Source organism: Oryx dammah, unplaced genomic scaffold (genome assembly GCF_014754425.2).
Source record: "Oryx dammah isolate SB20612 unplaced genomic scaffold, SCBI_Odam_1.1 HiC_scaffold_10, whole genome shotgun sequence".
Taxonomy (NCBI): Eukaryota; Metazoa; Chordata; class Mammalia; order Artiodactyla; family Bovidae; genus Oryx; species Oryx dammah.
In genome coordinates, this window is record NW_024070194.1 from 65,133,596 (window position 1) to 65,156,913 (window position 23,318).

Consider the following 23,318-nt stretch of genomic DNA (forward strand, 5'->3'; position numbering starts at 1 on the left):
CATCACTTCATGCTGAGAAACACTTTCCTAGGCAGCCTTCCCCAGCCTTCTACATCTGGCTGCTGGGACCCCTGACGTGTAATAAATGTTCGATAATCATTTACTGAACGAAAGCAAAATAGTCTCTCTCTGTAAAAATGTTACTAACTAGTTCCATGTGCTGATTAACCAAGTTTATCTAGTCCAAGGGATTTATTAAAACTGTACCAAATAGCAGTAGTCAGCCAAGCAACCAACTCCCCTTCTTCCTTTCCTTCCTCTACTCTTTTTTAAAAATATCTTTATATTTATTTACTTGGCTCCTCTGAGTCTTAGCTGAGGCATGTAGGATTTAGTTCCCTGACCAGGGATCGAACCTAAGCCCCCTGTATTGGGAGTCTTAGCCATTGGACCACCAGGGAAGCACCCCCTCCCCCGCTTTTTTTTAACACAAATAGGTTTGAGCACCCAAGTGCCAATTTAAACAAATGTTGAGATTAAAATCAATGTGAACTTTCTCAAATTTGAAATAAAAGTTGATCAGCAGTCCTGAACCCAAGCCCTCAGGCATGGCTGTAATGGAAAAGAGTCCCTCATGGACTCTCCATTGGTCTCCCGACTTTCTTAGTCAGGATGTCTTCAGTTTATATGCTTCGGAAAATTACTAGAACCATGGATCCTTCATCATGTTTTGCCTCCCAAGTGTCTGAATGTGAAGTCTCTGCCTTACTAGAAGTACTTCACTGAATAAAGCAAGAAGGAGGTAGTGGAATGAATACCCTTTCACTGATGTAACATTGAATTGAATCCTAGTCCTTCAGGGAATGGACTTTGTAAACCCACTGATAAGGACAGAAGATCAGTGACAAATCACTTATTTGGGGGCAGTAGAGATGTAGATAATTTTCTTCCCCAGGGCTGTAGTCTGTTTTTCTGTTGAACATGTGCCAATCTTTGGTCTAACTTTGTAATAGTTAAATTTCCAGCAATGATCCAGCTCTTCATGTGCTGAACCTTTACTAAGTGATCCAAATAAAACTGGATGTATTTTTTAAATGTATGAATAGTAATTGTGATTTATTTATGAGTTTTATAAACCACAAAATTCTTTTCAAGAGATTTTGAGTAAAATGGCATATTAGATTGAGCCACATGAAACTGCTATTTTTATGGGCCAAAAAGGTTAACTGTCAGCCAATTCATACGATTCAGTCTAATTTTTCTGGAAGAATTTATATAATACTTGCTACTTTTGGCAGAGTGAATTTCTAAAATTTCAGTATGTATTTCCTTCAAGTGAAATTAGCAAATTCTGTGTCATCTTAGGAACAGCTGGATTTTACGATATTGTAGCAAATAAAAATGTATTAAGTCAACTAAGGTGGCTGGGTATTCCTTACCTGGTGAGTTTAGAAGCATCAGTGAAATACACAGCATTTTTCTGGGCTGATTGTCAATTTTTAAAAAAAATCTGTAAGTGCTTTTTAACTTTCTATGAGTTAAGAAAAATATTTAAGGTTTATGCCTACTTTGCTTATTTAGAAACGCTGGACATAACAATAATTAAAAGTAGCTCCATAAAAAACAACCAGGTAACTTTTAATGCTAATAAGGTGGTGTTTTGTTTTGTTTTGGCCAGAGCCCAACTTGATTTTTATATAAAAATGAGGAACTAGAACACTGAGATGATTTATTACAGGAAGGGTTTTAACAGGGTTTGGTTTCAGTGAGCTCGTGTGTGACAAAGCAAATTGATGGCAGTGATAGGCTAATGATGTCATTGTGATGTCAGTACTCCTACTCACCCCGCACGAGCTTGCTGGTTTGGAACACTTTATGTGGACCCGCGGCAGGGGAAGCCAGGCGGTGCTGTATGCAGAAGCCCATCATGGCTGTTACTGGGGATGAAACAGGTAAGAATTTTAAAGAGGGGTTTACATTCCGCAGAATTGTTTTTAAAGTAAAGAAAAGTTATTTAGGGACCTCTTCAGTGTTTCCCAAAGTATCAACTTTCTAGTAGCTGAGAAGTAAGACGTTTCTTCTAATCTGTAACCGTATCTGCTCGGCACCATGTGAAGGCATCTGAGTGTAGTTGCTTCTTTCCTCAGTACTGAGCTGCTTCCTTAGCCAAATCGGTAATCGGGCACCCCCCAACCCCCACCCCACGCCCCTCTCTCTTTCTCCATTTGCTCTACTAAAATAAGCTGTTGATTCATCTGCAACCTGTTGCAGATCCAATGCAGCTGCGAGTGAAACACACATTCTGTTCAAGTTGTTAAAAAAAAAAAAGTCAAAGTCAGCTTCCGATTTTTTTCACGCTGTGTTCAAATGTAGTTGCAAAACAGAATAAGGAACCCAGCGCGTCAAGGGTGTTGTTGAGCCTGCCGTTCCTTCCGTCCTGTGGAAAACGGTCTGCTGCTCAGCTCACCGGGTTCAGAGGGCCGACGTCATTACATTTCCTGGAATCGGTGCAGCGGGGAGTGGAAAGTTAAACTGCAGGCGAGCTGCACGCTGACGTCAGTCCGAGTCACGCCGTAATTGACTCAGTTCTTTCCGCTCGGCCGCGCGCAGGTGGGGGCGGCCACCCTCCCTGACGGCGCCCTTAGCTCCCAGCAGGTCCCGTGAGCCTTGCCTTCACGTTGTGCCCCAGGTAAGTGTGTGCCCGGCGGGGCCAAACAGCCTGCGCAGGTGCCTGGGGACCGAGCGCCCGCTCGTGCTTGGCCCGGGGAGTGCAAGTCTTTGATTGGCCGCCCCCCACCTACCCCACCCCCACCTTCACTTTTTCCTGGGGTTGATGCTCTCAGTTACAGGTAATGCTTGTGATTTAGTGACTTGCAGTTGAGTGCCAGACCCGTACTAAACTTGTAGTCGAATTTCTTAAGAAAGGGTTACTGTAAATACCTTTTAGCTGTTCACTCGGTGGATCTCGCTCTCTTCCCGAAGGGAACATTCCATTGTCTTGAGCAAGTAAAGCCTGTGTTAAATTGTTTTTCTCAAAGAAGTTTTTGTGAGGTTGAGGTTTTGGAAGTGCTATAGATTACAGAAGCCCTCAGATGACAGACTTATTGTAAGAGATAGATGGACTTAATCTCAAACACTGCATGTCATAGTGATTTTAGGACCAAAGGCATTTTTGTGCATGCATTTATTTTCTAAAAATCATTAGTTGGTGTGTATCTTTCTTTACTAAGCCTTTAACTCCAATTTTCATGTCCAAACATGAGAAACAAATCATAGCAAAAAATAAAATCAAATGATTGGAGAATAACTAGAATATATTTAAGTAAAAATATATAAGTAAAAATGTACATACATTTTTAACCATTGCTTGTAAATAAGAGAACATTTATGTTTACAGAGTGAACATACTACTACTATCCTTGAAAAGATTTTTTTCTCACAGTTTTGCCCACAATGATTATACCTGATTTACCCATTCCAATTTAAAATTTTCAAAATGCTGAAATTTTAAAAATGTCAAACGTTTTTCACAAGACCTCACTGTGTCTTCAGAAATCATTATTTTTGGAAATCTGGTCAGTTCTCACAGAATCAGTTCTGTTTAAAATGCTACTTGAGAATGAAAAGTGTATTTTATTTGCTTTTTTGAGGAGCTCCCAAAACACAGGATTTAAGGGGCCTTTTGAAGGCAGTAGTGCAGCTTTTCCTTCTTTGGAAGGAATGATGCTAAAGCTGAAACTCCAGTACTTTGGCCACCTCATGCGAAGAGTTGACTCACTGGAAAAGACTCTGATGCTGGGAGGGATTGGGGGCAGGAGGAGAAGGGGACGACCGAGGATGAGATGGCTGGATGGCATCACCGACTCGATGGACGTGAGTCTGAGTGAACTCCCGGAGTTGGTGATGGACAGGGAGGCCTGGCGTGCTGCGATTCATGGGGTCGCAGAGAGTGGGACACGACTGAGCGACTGAACTGAGCTGAGTGGAGCTTTGGGCCCCACCTTTGGACTCCCAGTTTCACCCCCTCTCCATTCGGATTTTGAAGGGAGTGGGTGGAGCTGGATCTTGTGACTCGCCAACTTTTTGACCATGTGTGCTAAGCCTCTTCAGTCATGTCCAACTCTTTGTGACCCTATGGACTATGGCCCACCAAGCTTCTCTCTCCATGGAATTCTCCGGGCAAGAATACTGGAGTGGGTTGCTCTTCCTTTCTCTGGGGCATTGTCCCCACCCAGTTTTGACCATGATGCACATTCTGCATCATGCTGCAGTAGACTTTGTGTGTGTGTGTGTTTATATAACAAGTGCATTCATATAAGACCAGTTTCAAAAATAGTGCTTATGCTCTGTGATATACTTGTGTATTCTGTTTTTTAATGCCGTTCTTGACCCATGAAACTAATGAGTAACTTATGGTCTACAATTTATAGTTTGAAAAATCAGGCTCCGGAATAATGACTGGCCTGGAAAAGGTTTTAGAAGGATTTGCTTATAGGATCATGGAATTGAATGTGAGAGTGAAAATCCATGGTTTATATAATTATATTATTGATTCTGTTGGTTATACTTAAATTTTTATCAGAAATAGTTTTTGTCATTCAGCCTGGATTTCTGAATTGTTAAAAAGTTACAGTTTATTCAAATTTGGAAAATAGTATCTTAATTAATATTTGATGCATGCGAATAAGGATACATTTCACCTTTGTTAAAAGGGGCTGCTAGAAAAGGTTTTTGTTTGGAGATTTTCACATGAAAAAATGTTTTGGATCAGGTTGTAACTGCATGGAAGGTATACAGAAATTGCCATTGTGTTATTTCCCCACTCTTTTTGAAAAAACATTTTAATGAAATACAATTTTGGATGCTTGTTTCACTTTGCCCAGTTTTATATGCCTATATGAATATGTTGCCTAATAAAATAATTATGATGATACTTTGCATTTATGTAAACTTCAAAAAAATCACTTAATGTTACAAATAAACAAATACAAATGTGGCGAGCACTATGAGTGCTATAAGAAAGCTGGCAGAGCATGAGAAGCAGGTAACAGGGTTGAGGGGTCAGGAAAGTCCCCACTGAGGAAACCATGTTTAAATAGGTGAGAGGAGAAGCACTTTCCATGCCTTGTCACTGAGGTAATGACTGCGGATGATGTTACCCTTATTTGCATCTAGCTGAACAGGGATCAGAGCAAGTGAAGCTCTTCTAGCTCACAGAGTTAGCAAGCGGTGAACTCTTCTGGATTTTCAGAGTCCTTGTTGGGTCCTGTTCACACCATATCACGTTGCTTTTTTCTAGAATATTTATTATTACTCTCCTAGGATGATAAGAGTATATATTTGCTATTGTATAGAACTTTAAATTTTGATATTCATAATTTCATCTTTTACATGGGCTTTTTTTTTTCACTTGAAGAATTTTACTTAATAAACAATTCAGGAAGGTCCCTTATGGGTAACTTAATAAAAAATAGTACTGGCTCAATGCTATGAGGTCGATGTGTTATAGTAATTATAACACATTTGAAAGTGTTCAGTATTTAGTTAGATTTACATAGGACTTCATTCACCTGGGAAAGGGGGGGGGGCAGTGGAGGAGGGGCAGTTTTGGAGCAGGTGAGGGCACACCTGGTCTGGACATTTTGAGTCCTGGTGTGGTGGCAGGGAGGAAGAGGGCCGGAAAAGGAAAATGAGGATGCTGTTGGTTTTTGGAGCCAGGGCAAGCACCCCATGCTAACCAGTGTGACTGCTAAGTCACCCCCATTGCTTGCAGTTCTCCAGTGTGTTTGGGATTGGCCACACAGAGCAACGTGACACATGAAAGTAGGAGCTGTGTGTGGAAACAGAGATCTTTATTCAGTTAGTGTGCTCAGAGAACTCAATGAACGAATAAGCAAATAATATCACCATCATTAGGGGTGTTGATAAATCGCTTCACTCTGGAAGTTATCAAGCTAGGCATTTGGTGGCTTTCCTCTTTTCTTTGTTAGGAAGAAACAAGCACCTTTGACTTGTGGGATTTTCAGTTTTCTTACTACCAGGCTGATGAGATTGTACCATCTGTTTATTTGTGATTCTCCACCTTGGAGGTTCTCTTTTTTTTTTTTTGGAGGTTCTCTTTTAAATGATTATACACCTTAAGAAGGATGTTTTCTATTATTGCTTAATAATTTATTCTCTAAGGGGATAGAATATATAGTATAAATTTTTATAGTAGAAATTTTAAAAGGTTTTTAAGAGGCATATTTTTTAAAAAGCACAATAAGGAATAAGAGCCACACATTTCAACCATTTCTATTACCCAGGTTTGTTAGAAGGGAAACTCCAGGGGGAAATATATCTATGGTTGTTATATGCCTTTGAACTAATATACAGTCTAAGCATAATCTGGAATATTGTCTTTCAGAACTTAAGGAAGGGAAGAGGAAGGTAACTAACATTTGCTGAAAACCTACCATGTGCCAGGCACTGTGCTAGACACTTTGACATACATTACAGGGTTTATTGTGAGTATTAAATGAGACCATGTATCCCCATTTTACAGATGAGGAAACTGAACTTGCCCCAAGTCACATGGCTGGTAAGTGGCAGAGCTGACTAGAACCCAAACTCCAAGCCCCATGCTTTTTCTGCTGTACCGTGTTTAAAGCTTGCGAAGAGAGGTATGAAGTTACTGACCAGAAGTGAGAGTTCTAGGAATTTTCTTTCTCGTGAAATATTGATACTAAACCTAAACATTTCTTTTTACATGTCAGGAGTTAGATGGTTGGAATCGCACTATAAATAGAACTTCTCTCCTTCTAAAATGCCAGGTTAGATGACTACTATCTAAGGGAAGACTGAAGAAATAATGCCTTTTATCCAGAAGTCTGCATAAACACATGGTACCTTATCAGGCTTTCCATGGCTTAGTGTTAAAGACAGCTATAATAACAATAGCTTATGGTCTTATAATCATAATATTGCTTACTTTAGACATTCTAAATGACAGTGGGCTTTTGCAAAACCCCAGGAAGTTCAGAATTTACTCTGTGTGGTGCACATGTAAACTCACCAGGCATTCATAGTATCAAAGACCGAGCTAGATTCTAGGGGATACCAAGGTAAAAAAGATGTCCCTGATTTGTCTTTAAAGTTTGCAGCCTTAGAATAAAATCAGTGTATCAGTATCTTTTTCTTGTTTTTCTTTGATCATGAGTTTAAAGCCCCCACAGATGGTCTACTTATTTTCAGAAATAATGTGTACAGTGAAATTCTGGAATAAAAAATAAATAATTTGGGCACTTTTAGTAGTTAGAAGGAACAGAAATTGGCCTTTGTAAGAATCCATGGATCAGAGTGTGACACCAAAGAATGTAATAGATTTCTTTGAACTGTGATCCTCAACATCTGACCTGCTTTAAATTACCACTGAATCACTTCATGGAAAACTAAAGCTAAGACAAAAACTTTTTGATAACTTGTTTCAAAAACAAAACTTTTTGACATTTGGATTTCCTTAAAACAAAAGATTCTCTTTGCCCCTATCTTATTACCATGCTTACTAACAAGATCATATTTCAATATATGGAATTCATCCTTTGATACTTATTCAGTAACCATTAGACATTAGAATAGCACCATCACATAGATTATTTGGGATATTATAGGAATTGATGCTAATTCCTACTAATTTACATTGATTCCTGTTTCTGGCTTGAACTAATGCACTGCAGGGTGATTTTTTGTTGAAGGAGATAGAATGAACATATTCTAGGTCTGAAAAATTGTAATAAAACCTAGCAAATAATCTAGAACTGATACATCCAAATACAACATTCCTTTCCAAGATATCATTTTAAAGCTGTATTTTTTCCTGAGCTGTTGCTCAAAATGTTTTAAGAATACTTCTTTAAAAAGTGCCACTCTTCTTCATGGTGCCAAGTTTGGCCCTTGGAGGGTAGTTTCAGCTTTTGGGAACAGGCACAAGTTTAGAAACATTTCTGGCTTTAAGACCAGTGAATGAACTTTATTTTTTCACCTGCAAAATATTCCTCCCCCTACCCCTTTTCCTTTTTTAAAAAATGGATACTCTTTAACTTTTGTATATCACATAACCAGTCTGCTCTGACTTACAGTACCAAAAATAGCAGATATACACAAAGCTAGAGCAAGCATCCTGAACCCATCTGTACCTTGCTGTTAATTTTTATTGCACTCTTTGTGAGCAGTGTTTGGCCAGAAAAACACTAGACCAAGGTCTGCATCTTTGCCGCCTGCAAATGTCAGCACAGGGACGACACAAGAACTTCTCATTCGTCACAGGCCATTGTTCCAATTTTAGAAAGCCTCTGTCACCTCCAGCTGTTCCATTGTTTAACCTTTATTAACCCATAACCACCTTCCCCTGCTGTGAGTACAGAGAAAGGAGACCACTGTGTAGTTCTGTGCACCGTTCTAGTTCCCCTGGCAATATGATTTGAAGTTTTTCTAAAAAATCTTTAGGAAGTTAACAGTTTACAACTGATTTTTTTAAATATCTTCTTAAATAATTTCAAAATATTTCAAAATTTTCAGTGACATACAATAAGACATCTGTGTATACCGTGTTTTAAATAGTCACAAAAATAAATTTAGGGTTTTTCTCAAGTTTACTAATATCAAATTTTGCTAGTGATTGTTATATCTCTCAGTTACTGTTTATCATGATTGTTTATTAAATTATATACAGAAGGGAGAAATTTATAAGTGGTTTTGTTAATCTTACAAAGACCTTGTTATCTTCACTCAAAGCCATATTTTTATTCTTTCACCTAATTCTCAAGCCCTAGAGGGAAAAAAAACCCTGGTATATATCCAAAAGAAGCACATAGATCATTTTTGATGAGCCTTTTAAACTGGTTGGCTATTTTCAGTGATAATATTCCACTTTAGCGAAAAAGTCTTTTGTCTCCCTTTTGGGTAAAATTTTGTTTCTTACTCAATGGGTATAATACATTTCAATGACACATGGTGATGATGCCTTTCATATTTCGATTGGCACTAAGTTCAGATCAATTTTTAGAGAACTTGATAACTTTTTAAACCTTTCTGGCATTTAACTTTGAGAGAGCATGCATTTTGCAACATCTCATCAAAACGTCAAATTAACTATGGACCATTCATTCTCAAAGTTGAAAAGTTGGTGGTAAAAAAATGTTTCGTGACTTAAATCTGTCCTTTCTAGGAAGCTGTGTTTATGGCAGTGGATAGACAAACTTTGAAATCAGGACACTTTGAGGACTTTTAGTATTCAGTGTGAATACTAAATATTTAAATTTATCATTTAGCTAGCTATGATTATACTATAATTAGAAAATGTGTTTTAAAAAATGATTGCTTAGAAATGTGTTATTATCCCAAGGAACCTAGGAAAGGCAAAAATTATTATTCCACAGAGAAACCAGTTTTAAGTAGAGCTTTCCTGTTTCTTATTTTGTTCTTGTTTTTAAGCTGAAAATACAGTAAGCTAGTATTTTCCTTCCAGCAGCCCAGTTAGTCATCATCTGTTAATAACACTTGCACTTAAAGATTTTCAGGAACTGTTTCAGGTATGATGTAGGCTATGGGAAAATCTCTTTACTGGGCTATTCAGAGGATACAGATGTTCTGCTTAAGTAAAATTCTTGCAGTGGTGTGCAAGGGCCAGCTCCCACTGGTTTGCTGGTACCAATGATTACATTTTCAGGATTTTTATGAACTGATTGCAAAAATAGCCATCAGTAAAAAATAGATGTATTGATAATACACATATACTTAACGAATAAAGTACATTAATTAACACTTAAAACTCATCCTTTCTAATAATTATATCCATGATCTTGAGGTTATTTACATCTGTTTTGTCTCCATGGTGTGCCCCTTACTTTAGTATGTCTTTCCACCTCTACATCTAGTGAAGTCACACTGGTAGCTTGAAACTGGCCATGGTGAAAGTGTTCACATCCTGGGATTTGATAAACACTACAGACCAGGGCTTTTTTTCCCTCCTGGAGAGCTTGCAATTAAATATGTATCAGCACACCACTGATTTTAGGCTAAATGAACTATTAATTCAAAAGTCTCCCTACTTTAGCCTTTGATTAAAAAAAAAAAACTTTCTAAAAAGTGTTAGGGCATTTTCTATTAAATGTATAGACCATCCTGAGTATCATTGTTCCAAATGCTCATGAGATCTTTCATACCTAAGATTTCTATAATGCCCTGAACAGTCATCTTAAACATTAGCAAGATCACCTCTCAACATGTAAAAAGAAGGTGGTTATTTCCAGGTCAACTTTATATAAAATACATCAAGTGGGAAAATGTTTATATGACTTGTGCCATTTTGTTTCCTTGCAGCCGCCACTGGCGACATGCCGACTTACCAGATCCGAGCTCCGACCACTGCTTTGCCACAGGGAGTGGTGATGGCTGCCTCCCCGGGAAGCCTGCACAGTCCCCAGCAGCTAGCAGAGGAAGCGACACGCAAACGGGAGCTGAGGCTAATGAAAAACAGGTAAGGCGTTTCACTAGAAACTGCGGCCACCTAGGGGCCCTATCATTTACTACTTGTCCTCAGCTATTTCTCCCATGTTACACGTTCTGTGTCATTTTGTGTAGACTCCTGCTCTGCCTGTGCTCATAGGTAAGTTTTCTAATCAGAGTTCCAGCCGTGAAACTCTTTCATCAGCCGAGGTACATCCCCCTGTGTTGTAGGGTAATATCTAAATGAGACATTAAATTTTTTTAATGACAACAGAAGGACTTTATTACAAATAAAGATTCACTTTATACCTGGTATTTACTTTGTGAAATAGATGATAAGTAATATTTAGCTTCTTAGCAACTATACTCAATAAAAATTAATTTAAAATAATCATTATTTTTTAAAATTATCATTATTTATCAATTAGTATGGTCAATATAATGATCATTATTATGAAATAAGACATTCAGATACAATGAAAACCTTAGAAAATGGTTCGATGATGACAACGAAGTACTTTATATACTTTATACACTTTATATACTTTATGCTTTATACAAAAAGACTGATATAAGATGATTGCCTGACTTGTTTGTTTTTATTTATTTTTAATTGGAGAATAATTGTTTGACAAGATTGTATTGGTTTCTGCCATACATCATCATGAATCAGCCATACACATACATATGTCCCGTTCCTCTTGAACCTTCTTCCCCCCCCCCCCCCCCCCCCCCCCCCCCCCCCCCCCTCAACCCTTAAAAAACCCTGTAAAAAAAAAAAAAAGCTTCTTTATGAGCAAAATAAATTTGAGTGTGAGTTCAGAATTTTCTAAGTCTTTTACATGTAGTTTTCTATCCATTTTGTAACTTCGTTTTTTCTCTCTTATACCAAAGTACAGTCTATTCTGAAAAATTCTAGTTGAGTGCAGGGACAAAGCAAGAGGAAGAATTAAAATTACCCACAGCCCCACCATGTAGAGACACCTCCTGTAGTACATATACTTCTAGTTCCCTCTCTCATTTTCTCACATGTTCTTGCATATTTTCTGGGCTAGAAATAACTGAGAGAGTCCCTAGGTGCAAGGAATTCTGAGAAGGGTCTATTTTAGCTTCCAGATTTCAGTTTCAGAGAAGGACAAGAGAAAAGCAGATGACAAATGGCTGTTTGGTTGCTCAGTGTCTGTTGAGCAAGTTTTCAATGCTTGTTTCTACCATTTCTTTAACTCGCAGGCATATAGCTTTCGCATGAGAATAGGTCTAGTTATTCTCCTTACTTTTCATGGGCTTCCCACGTGGCTCAGACCATAAAGAATCTGCCTACAATGCAGGAGACCTAGGTTCGATCCCTGGGTCAGGAAGATACTTTGGAGAAGGGAATGGTTACCCACTCTAGTATTTGTGCCTGGGAGATCCCATGGACAGAGGAGCCTAGTGGGCTACAGTCCATGGGGTTGCAGAGAGTCAGACATGACCGAGCATACACACACACACACATTCTCCTTACTTTACAGATGAGCAGCTGAGGTTCAGAGAGGTCAGGTAACAAGCTGGCTAAAATCACCCAGCCCCAACTGCACAGAACCTGGAAGTGCCTTCGGGTTGTCTTTACCCAGAGCCCACACAGCACTGACACCGAGGTCACCTGCAAGAGGCCTTGGTGTCAGCTGCGCATTTAGTTGTATGGCCTTACCCATAGCCCCACCACGCAGAGACACGTAGGACTGACTGACTCCTGTTAACACAGTCTCTCTTTAAAAAGACTAAATTCTTTGGCTAGTATTCATAATAGATACTTAATTGTATTTCTACCAATCCCACAACGGTTTTTATTTTTCTAACAAGATTGTCAGCTTTTCTTCTTTGCTGTGTATTTTTTCTCCACGCCAAGGATATCTTCAGACAAATGCAAGACCTGAAAGCTGAGCTAACTATTAATAGAAGAAACAGGTGTTTTCCGTAGCTGAGACAACTTAGGAATGTACCACCTACTGGTATGACCATCCAGAGCTTTGTGCCTAGAACATTTTGACTCTGGTAACACGCAGGCATGAAAGACGAAGTATGAATATTTCACTAGAAATAGTTGACCTTGGTAAATAAAACTTGAAAAATTAGACATCCCATGACACTGCTCTTCAATATTTAAAATTTCATTGCATGGTAACTTGTTTTATAAAATGGCTATCTTCCTTCCAGATCTAGAATTTCATATGATGATTTAATCATGAAAAGCTTGGTATTCAGAAATATATTTTCATTTCTTTGTGAAAGAGTTGAATTGTGCTCCCAAACTGCCAAGTGTGATTGGAGTTACGCCTGACTTGCCATGTGAATCATTTAGATTAACTTAATCTGTGTTTATCAGATTGGGCTCACTTTTTTTACACCGTTAATTTTTCTGTTAACCAGTTGAGAAGTCTGAGAACATCTTAAATTCACAGGGCGACGGCATTGTTCTCAGCTAGGCGGTAAGGCTTGATCTCTTCCTGCGGATCATTGGGATTTCAAGGTCTCTCTTCTACTGACCCTTACTTCCCACAGAGAAAACACAGATAACCAGTTGTTAGTGTCAACTACCCCCAAACATAAAACAGAATCGGCCAAGTGTGTTGCACACGTCAGTCCTAGTGCAGCATTGCAGCAGAGTAACTGGCATCACTGTAGCTGGTAATCAGACATTCGACACAACTTTTGTTCACATATTTGAATTATCTGTTTCAACGTAGGCTTTTTGATACGATGAGTACCTGAAAGGCAGTTCTTCTCAAAGGAATGCTCCAAAATAAAGCTGTGATCAAAGGGTATCTTCTGCAGAGGAGTTAAATGATATGGTTGCCACCTCCTCCCCCCTGGAAAAAAAAAATTAGAGAAAATGTTGGCTGTGTCCATTGTTTTTTGGTGGGGTTATGCATGAAAATAACTAACTCAGCTCGTGGGTTCATTTGTGTGTGTTGCTTTGGCTGCTGGTCTGGTCTTCCTTTGGGCGTGTCTGCACTGCTTTCAATCCTGGTTTGCAGATGTATGTCTCATGTCCTTTCCATGATTTCTGTCATGGCATTCTCACATTTCCAGGTTTAAGTTGTCTGAATTACTGAGGGGTGTATTTCTGTACCCTCTCTTCTCTCCTTTAATTTTCAAAAGCCGAGTCCCTTTAATTTTGGTTTATGAAAATGTGCATGACCTGTTATTTTTATCTGTGTTGTTTTTCCAGCCAATAAATTATTGCTTGCCATCCCAGTTGATCTTGTCTTAACTGAAATTTAGTCTTGAAGAATGAAAACCTCCCATACTGAGGTTTAAGGTTGCTGAGGATTAATTGTTCTAATCATTTTTGATCAAAGTTAACTCGTGATGGAACATGTGGCTTTTGGTGGACAAAGATAGTTAAGAGGATTGAACAGATCTGTAATTGTTTTTGTTGTTGTTTTTGGTAGCAATTCATGTGGGGATGTGTTCCTGTCGTTTTGGTTACTGAAGACCTTTCTGGTCCCCGTGACCATGGGCCCTGTGCCCTAAGGAGACGCCTTGTGCCACAGATGCCGGGCCGGTTGTCGCTCTCCATCGCTCCTGCTGGCTGAGGGCGGCCACACACGGGCACATGCTTGGTCGCAGCTGCTGTGCGGCGCTCTCCAGACCTGACCGCGGGCCGCCTGCCGGTTGAGCCCGGGGGGCTGCTCTGGACTGTGCTGTGAGGTTGTTCCCCTTGTCACTTGCCTTGTGTTGGTTCCAGGGAAGCTGCCCGGGAGTGTCGCAGGAAGAAGAAAGAATATGTCAAGTGTCTTGAAAACCGCGTGGCTGTGCTTGAAAACCAAAACAAGACCCTCATTGAGGAACTCAAGGCCCTCAAAGATCTTTATTGCCATAAAGCAGAGTAATTGTCTTTGACTTGGACCTTGTTTGCTCTGAACTCTAATCAAGGCAGGAGGTGCAGCCATGCTACTAATTGCCATGCGGAATGACTTGTGGAAGGGACCCCAGTGACCCTTGAGAACCCAGTTTGGCTCTAGTGTTTGACATTGAATGAGACCTCTTGTCCCAGGATGGGGAACGCAACCATGATCATACTTCCCAAGCCTCCTTCAGCCTCCTTGTCAGTAGCGTGCATGCGAAAAAATGTTTTGTTTGCCCTTTTGCTTTCTATTTTCTTTCAGGGAAGCTGCTAAAGAATGTCGACGTCGAAAGAAAGAATATGTCAAGTGTCTGGAGAGTCGAGTCGCAGTGCTGGAAGTTCAAAACAAGAAGCTTATAGAGGAACTGGAAACCTTGAAAGACATTTGCTCTCCCCAAACAGATTAGTAGAAATATTTAACTATGAACTGATTACAACCTGTACAGTTGCTTTTGAAGGCAATACAATATATAGCCGGCAAGAATTATGGCTTTTTTTTTCTCCTTTGTATCATTCAGTGTATTTTCTAATCTCTAACATTCCCAAACTGCTTCACTATATGTAGTTAACTCTTAGCTGTAACTTCAAATTTTTTTTTTAAAGAGACAAACTGTAAAAAAAAGTCTGTAACAGATTCTTAAAATGCAATATTTGTAAGACTTGTTCCAATGCCACATATTTGCAGTTCCCAATCTGTGTCATGAATAGTGTCCTATGCAATAAAAATTTTTTGCAGATCTTTAAAAATCATTTTAGGAAAGGGTGATCAAAGATAAATGCATCCAGCAGTACAATAAAAATAAACCACAAAAAAATACCTCAGGAGAGAATGGAAAGAAAGAAGGAATGGAAAGAATCTAGTGACATGCCTATGTGAAAAATAATAGCCTATAAATGAATTTATGGCATTTGCAGATTTTTTATTGGTTGCTTTGTAAAGAAAATACTGTATTGCTGTCCTTGAATGCCAGAGTTGACAACAGTTTTTAATAGAACCATGTTGGTTGCACTTTGTAGTGTTGGTGTTCTTTTAACTATCCGAACATTGACTACAGTTTTTACTCTGTGGTGTAATATAATAGATCTTGCAGAAGCTTTTAGTGTCGGTTTGCTCTTAAGGTGATGAAAGGTGACACATATTTTAATACCTGTGCCGAGTTACAAGTTCGAATTGTATTTGCAGACCTTCATGGGCTCCACTGCTGATTTCCACAGTGGGCCATGTTTTCTGCCACGTGTCCTTTCTGCCGTTGTCTCAGAAACCCAGCCCCAGGGCTTAGCTGTATACAGCGGAGTAGCTCTGAGAGATTCAGCTGGTGTGATGGACTAGGCCTCTCTGCACATGGTCTGGAAATCTGCTGGTGACCCTCTATTTTGAGTTATGGCTAACAACCAAGGGATGGTTTGGTTTTTTGTTGTTTTTTAAAAATATTTGTTTGGCTGCATCAGGGCTTTGTTGCGATACACGGGATGTTTTGCTGCTTCATGGACTCTCTAGTTGTAGCAAATGGGCTTAGTTGCTCCACAGACTGTGGGATCTTAGTTCTCCAATCCAAGCCCCTTGCATTGCAAGGCAGATTCTTAACCACTGGACCACCAGGGAAGTCCCACCATAGGAATTTTAAAGGAAAATCTAAGACAACTCAAGATTTTATTTTTCACTTCAAGACAGCTACTTGTAGATCAAATACTTTTGAGTCAGCACTTTCAGATGAGGTTCGTTACGTCGAGTGGGTTATTACTGGTATTCACATCTCATCCTGCTTTTATAATAAAAAACCTCGAAAACACGTGTAAGCCCAAAGCCCTGACCACAAGATACTCTGTCACCTCACTCACTCGTGGGATGTCTGCTGAAGGCCTCCTCTGGGCTGGACTCACCTTAGTTTCTGCTGTAACTCCCGACCTGTGAAGGCTGCCCCTCCCCCAGTTTCAGCAGTGGAGCTGGCTACTGTGTGGAGGAGTGTGGGGTGCAGGACCGGAGGCCGCTGTGTGGCATCTTAGTGCCACCCCACGTCATCATCTCTTATCTGTAACTCCCAGGAGGCGAGGCGCACCGTTTGTGGCTTTCTCTAGAAATACTTAATCCACCCATCAGAGCCTGAGCTCTGAATCTCTTTTATCTCAATGTTTGTCTTTCATTCTACAGAGAAGTAAGGTGAGGAAGGAAGATAAGAGAGAAAAGAGGAAAGGAAAACCCCAGGTTTCAAGTGAAGGAGAAGGGTGGTTGGTACTCATGCAGTTATCATTCACTCCATCACTCAACCTTTCATTCAGTTGCTCAGAGTCCGTGTAAATGAGATGTATGTTCAGAAGTGTGGACACTGAGAGGGTGACCCAGGGATCGGCAGACAGGGCGTAAACAAGTTGATGCTGGAGGTGCAGTAGGTCAGAATGGGAGGCAGATGTGGGCGGAACCAGATGGGGTCTTCCTGAAGGAGGCAGACTTGGGAGTGACTGGAAATGCAGCGGTGAGGGTGTGTGTATCCAGATGGGGTACAGAGCAGACACCCCCTCCTAGGAGAAGAGTCAAGGAGATGGAGGAGGTGAAGTGAGGACTCATGGTGGGGGAGTCCATTTGGGACAGAGGCTGTGCGTATACATGTGTACCCCACTCTGTCATTTCAGGGGAAGGAGATTGCATCTGACTACTTGGGACCCCCAGATAGCCAATGCCCCTCCTTTTCCCCAGTGGTTTAAACATGAGGAAATGTTATCATCTCACGAGACACCAGGCCCAGATATTCAGTGGGAGACTCAGTGGCTCAACACAACCTCACGAGCATCGGCTCCCTATGTAGGCTGGTCTCCCAATCCTGGTATCGTTGTCAGGATACAGGCACCAGAGGGCAGCCAGCAGCACCTCTTCTAGTTGTCCTGTCTTCAGAGCAAAGAAAACCTGCACAGAAGACCTTCTGGACGTGTCACCAGCTGAGTCTCACCTGCCAGACGCTCATCGTCACCTCCTTCTGCAGCTGCTCACTGGCCTGGAGAGTGGAGTTAAAAGCTCTGGATTCCTAGTGAGGATGCAACCTCTGGGGCTAGGAGGGCGGCCAGCTTCTGTGAAGCATACAGCCAATTGGTGTTGAATAGAACTGGATTCCGGAAGAGCCAGGTGTGGGCAGCTAATGGGGTCTCCCATATTGGTGATGTGCAAGGCTGCAGCTGGCTGGGAGTTGGGGACCTTGGTGGGACTTGAGGCTGGAGCTGCACAGGACTTCCCCAGATTCTGGCTCATCTGATTTGTACCTTGGAACCTCATCTTTTGCTGCTAGATTAGCACAATGTGCTAGCTCTCCACCCAGCATTAGCAGATACTGCCTGCAGCCTCCTGGTGGATGGAGCCACAGGTAAGTTGGAAGCTGTGTGAACACTGTTTGTCTCATGCAGCAGTGCTGCGTGGAATCCAGAGCTGTCACTGTGTCTGTGACTTTATTCTTCTAAGAGTGTCTGCACCTGGACTATTGGAAATAGAAATTGTTGACCCTAGGTTGGAGGATTACACCACCTTGTCAGATTTAACTGCATGGCTTGTGACATGAAATTGCTCAAAATGGAAGAATAGAGGGAGGACATTGCTGGGTGTGTGGCCAGGAGCTCTGCACTTACCCAAAGTAGCACCATTTGTATCAGCAGCCTCACCTCTCTGCTTCCTTCATCAGCTCTTATGTCCAGTAAGGCTGTGCCTTTGTGCCTAAAGTACATTTTTAAAATATGAGGACTCTTGAAACCAACACACTGCTTTTCTAGTCCTCAACCAAAAATAATGGGCTGATTTGGGCACATGTGTGGCACAGGCTGCCCCCGAAACTCAGCCAGCCCTGCTGAGTTATCAGCACTTCACAAGCTTCTTGGCAGCTGAGGTGCCAAGTCTGAGGTGCCGCATCTGAGGTGGTCCTAGAGACACCCAACCCCACACCAGCTACTCAAGCATGGCACAGTTTAATCTTTATGCTTTGTGGGTAAGCTTCTTTATAAATCCATTTTCCCCTAAGTACATTTCATATTCATACATTTCAGAATTCCAAATGTATTTTTTTAAACACAAACCATTGTTAACACAGTGTTTGTACTTCAAAGATTTATTTTGCCACAGGGTACTGTGTGATGACTTATGACAAGATTTAAGGTAAGTCTCCTCACGCACACATAATTCCATCAAAGATGTGAAATCGCTCAGTCCAACTCTTTGCAACACCATGGACTACGAGGCTACGAGGCTCCTCCATCCATGGAATTTTCCAGGCAAGAGTACTGGAGTGGGTTGCCATTTCCTTCTCCAGGGGATCTTCCTCACCCAGGGATTGAACCCAGGTCTCCCACATTGCAAGCAGATACTTTTACCATCTGAGCCACCAGGGAAGCTCATCAAAGATGGAAAACGAATAAAACAAAAGTAACCTTGCACTCTGTTACAGCAGGTTGTATGTGCTTAAATAAAATGCAACCCTTCTTATTCCTAAGCCAGTCTTAGTGTTCAGGAAGATAGAGGTTTTTGTTTTTTCAGATTTCCTTATTTAAAAAAAAAGTCTGTTCGTAAATAGTACCAAAGCTCAGTGTGGGTTGCACTGCACACACTTCATTACCATTTGTTTTTACTTTTTTTTTTTTTTTATTGTTTGGCCGAGGGATCTTAGTTCCCTGACCAGGGATTTAACCAGTGACCCTTGCTTTGGGAGTGTGGAGTCTTAACCACTGAACCACCAGGGAGTCCATGTTCTTGCTTTTAATCCAGATCTTTATCTTTCCTGGGCCATCGATCAGATTTGGAGATAAAGCCTTGCTCCGAATCTATGAATTCCTTGGACATTTGTGCAGAAAGAGTCAGAGCCTGAACTTAACACCCTTCCTCCTCCCCTCTGGGGGCAGTGCCCGCATGGCTTCTGCCCACAGCCCTGAGGTGGGGCCGGGGGATGAGGAAGCCTGTGAGGCTCGACTTTCAGCTCCCCAACAGTCCAGAGGGAAGGTGTCACCTTTAAAAAATAAATTGTATCCTTTTACTTTTCAGAAATCAACTTTAGTTTTTAATATAGGTAAGACATATTTGAGATTCAAAACTCAAAGGATACAAAGGTATAGAGTGCAAAGTCTGTTTCCCATCCCTGGCTCCCATCACCTGGGAGGCAACTGCGGTCACCAGTTTCTTTTTTGGGAAAGAGATTCATGGATGATGCCTCCTGTTTCCTTAGATCGCTGTGCCATATTCAGGACTGTGATGAGAGGTTTCTGGAAAGAGACCTGCGGAGTCAGGCAGCATGTTTGTCGCTACAAGTGAGAAAGGGTCTGGAAGGAGAGAGGGTCAGGGCCCGTGGCAACACTGGCACTTCATGGGCTCTTCTGTTACATCCTGAGTCCTGTGGAGGCTCCAACCGCACAGCTGTTATCCAAAGTAATGGCTGCCATTTACTGAGTGCTGTCCCTGTGCCCGGCACCAAACTGCATGCCATACGGAGCTTATCGCACCTAATTCTCATCAGTATTGGTGTTTTTACCATCATCCCCATCTTGCAGATGAGGAAGTAGACTTGGAGAGGGTAACTGACTTGCCCAAGGTCACACAACTGCTAGGGCTCAGGGCCGAGAGCAAACCTGGCAGGGAGCAAGGGAGCCCGGACCCAAAGCAAGAAGGTGGCCAGAGGGCATGTGTGCTGGCCAAGTGGGTGGTGGCTGGAGACAGCTCTGTGGTCCCAGTGGGTAGACTGAAGAACACCCGAACCCTTCCTGTTGTAATGAACAAGAGCATGCATCCATTTCTTTTTAAAACTTTTTATTTTATATTGGAATGTAGCCAATTAACATTGTTGTGATAGCTTCATGTGCACAGCAGAGGGACTCAGCCATACATGGACATGTATCCACTCTCCCCCAAACTCCCCTCCTATCCAGGCTGCCATACAACACTGAGCAGAGCTCTCTGTGCTATTCAGGAGGCCCTTGCTGGTTATCCGTTTGAGAGCATGCATCCATTTCTCTCTGGTGTTTAAAATCCGTGAAGCCAGTCAGGAGAAAATGGTACTACAGATTGAGGATTAGATGTTGGAATATCAAAGCTGCAGACTTACACACTGGAATAGAATCCTCAAGCTAAAAAGAAGTGATAAAGGTGTAACTTACTGCTTTCATTTTATAGACAAGGAAACCAGATTTCAGGTTGATTTATTTAAATGTTGATAGTTACTGGGAATGGTGAGATTAGAAATACTCAGAACTCTTAACTCCATTACCACAATGCCTCTCTTTTTTTATAAACTGGATTTTTAACCAGCTTTTGGAGAAAGCATAGTTTTCTGATAAACCATTTACCCTTGTGACCCCTGAAACAGTGGGAGGCTGCAGGACCTTGGTGGATCCATCCATCTCTGACATGTGGTACAGAATTCATGCGCAAAATGGCCTTAAACTGAAACTGGTCTTAATGAAGGAAGGGGTGTCTACTTTGATCTGGATCATGTAGGTTAAGATTTTGACACCTGAAAACTTTATTTAGACAAATGTTACTTCACTTACAGTTATTTATGAATATGCTCAAAATGTGACTGAAAATTTTCCAGCTCGTAAGTCTCTGCCTTGCTCAATCTTAACACGGCTGCACTGAGTAAAAGGAAGTACTGCCAGCCCAGAAACCACTGTGGTTTTCAATGTCTTAGATTTACCTTCCCATAACCCGACTTATTGATTTTACTTCTTCAAAGAACTAAATTAGTCATGAGTAAGAGAGACTATACTCCTTTTAGAAGATTTCTCTCCATGTTAACTAGTTATTTGGAAAGTTTTATTGATTATTTTATCTGATTTTTAAAATCAAACTTGTTATTTGAATAGTTTTATTGATTTTTATATAATTAGGTGGAAATTTTTAAAATTCTACTTTTAAATTTACAGTTTTAATGTATAATATAATAGCTATACAAATTAAAGTTTATATAACAGAACATATAACTAGTCCAAAACCAGTTTTAAAGGACTTTAATTCCAATAGCACTGAATTTCTAGTTTTCTTATTGAAGATTATTGTGGTGTGAGGTTTTCTTTGTACTTAATTGCATATCAGTTGCTCAGTCATGTCCGACTTTTTGCAACCCCATGGACTGCAGCACACCAGGCTTCCCTGTCCTTCAAGCTTGCTCAAACTCATGTCCATTGAGTCGGTGATGCCATCCAACCATCTCATCCTCTGTCGTTCCCTTCTCCTCCTGCCTTTAATCTTTCCCAGCATCAGGGTATTTACCAATGAGTCAGTTCTTTGTATCATGTAGCCAAAGTATTGGAGTTTCAGCTTCAGCAAATATCATGGGTTAAATGATTTGATAGCTATGATCACTGTAGATTTGCATAAGCAAATATTTGAAAATATTTCCTTATTCCTGCTACCTGACTTTGGTGCTTGGTAACTTCAAACCCCTGAGGCCCAGGACACAGGAATTTCTGTGGTGAGAGGCAGCCAGTCAGCGTGGTTGGTGATGTTCTCTTTGGAGATAGGTTTATGGGAAAATCCTTCACGTTTGTCTTGGCTGACACTCTGTGGTCATATAATGTACTGCAATGAATTTGGCATGTGGCAGTAACTTTATTGAGCATGAATTCACATGCTGCAATTCATCTAGTTCAAGTGTACAGTTCAGTGACTTATAGCTGTGTAAACATCACCACAATCTAGAAGTTAGAGCATTGCCACCACTCCACTAAGATGGTTCATACCCATTTATAGTGAACTAACTTGCTTTTATTTTGCTTCCTGTGATATAAAGAATGGTAAGATATCATTTGTAATTTGGGATTTCATCAAAACTAGGAGAGAATTTTTTTTTTTTGGCTCCACCACACAGTTTCTGGGATCTTAGTTCCCTGACCAGGGACCAAACCCATGCCCCTTGCTGTGGAAAGTGGAAGCACAGAGTTTTAATCATTGGACCACCAGGGAAGTCCCCCTGTATTTTATGATGACAGTCTGGAGTTGCAGGAGAGAAGCTGCAGCAGCCTGTCGTTGGGCTGAGTTCCATGATAAAGATTGCCCTCATGTGGTAGCTGTGTCCTCACAAACGACTGGAACCCACAGGTGTGCCCGAGGGGCCAGGTGGGGAAGCTTCAGGGAGAGGCTGAGGGTCCCCCGGGACCTTGCATGGTGATCATTCCACCTGGTCAAGTTAAAACAAAGGTGTCTCAGGATACTTGGAGCTTAAACTGAAGTGTTATCTGATCAGACTCTGATCTGATTTCTTCTGGAAACTTAGAAGAAAATTTCTAAAGAAAAAAGGACAAGCCATAGTAAAATGTGGGAAAAATACTTTGAATTTTTTTGAGCCTTTGATCTTCAGAATTCTCATTTGTTAAATGAGATGCAAAATATGATAGAAATACATAAATTGCCAGATTAATGTATTTGGAGCATACTTATACTAAAAAAATTTTACTAAATTTTATACTAAAACTACTTTTAATCTGAAATTTAAATTTTATTGAGTACCCTGTATTTTTATTTGCTAAACCTGTCAATCATATATACAAACCTTAGTCATTCTTCAAAAAATGTTATATGGCAGTCTGGATAGAAGGGAATTGGGGGAGAATAGATAACATGTGTATGTATGGCTGAGTCCCTTTGCTGTGCACCTGAAACTACACAACATTGTTAAGTGGCTACAATTCAGTATAAAATAAAAGGTTTAAAATAGAAAAGATTTCTTATCCACTTGAAAAAAACCTCATTCTTCAAACAATGACTGTCATATTTGCTAAAAATGCATATATTCTCTTAATTTTAGTCAGTTATGCCCCCCCAAACCTTCCTAAGAAAAATGACTATGTTTCAAGAGGAGTTTTAAAGGTGGCACTAGTGGTAAAAAATCAGCCTGCCAGTGCAGGGGACACAAGAGACGGGTTTGATCCCTGGGTTGGGATGATCCCCTGGAGGAGGAAACGGCAACCCATGCCAGTATTCTTGCCTGAGGAATCCCATGGACAGAGGATCCGGCGGGCTACAGTCCATGGGATTGCAGAGTCAAGA

General features: G+C 40.8%; 1 protein-coding gene and 1 long non-coding RNA gene across 24 annotated transcripts in view; one reads left to right on the top strand and one right to left on the bottom strand.

Annotated features, from left to right (window-relative positions):
* The window catches only part of CREM (cAMP responsive element modulator), a 67,684-nt gene extending 52,364 nt beyond the window's left edge, over positions 1-15,320 (top strand). For 5 of the 23 annotated variants that reach the window (XM_040248404.1, XM_040248402.1, XM_040248408.1 and 2 more), the window contains 4 exons: positions 6,485-6,520; positions 10,300-10,456; positions 14,156-14,296; positions 14,577-15,320. In XM_040248404.1, coding sequence (XP_040104338.1) covers positions 6,485-6,520; positions 10,300-10,456; positions 14,156-14,296; positions 14,577-14,721 — 479 coding nt within the window. In that variant the 3' untranslated portion in view covers positions 14,722-15,320. Of the gene's footprint in view, positions 1-1,774; positions 1,893-2,262; positions 2,630-2,761; positions 2,790-6,484; positions 6,521-10,299; positions 10,457-14,155 lie in introns of those variants that run through there. The other 18 variants (XM_040248412.1, XM_040248406.1, XM_040248407.1 and 15 more) reach the window with 14 other exon arrangements.
* Positions 281-22,255, bottom strand: LOC120869248. The gene is made up of 2 exons (XR_005722500.1): positions 22,208-22,255; positions 281-378 (listed from the first exon to the last, which is right to left on the bottom strand). It is a non-coding gene; the product is annotated as an uncharacterized LOC120869248 (long non-coding RNA).
* Between the last annotated feature and the right edge of the window lie 1,063 nt (positions 22,256-23,318).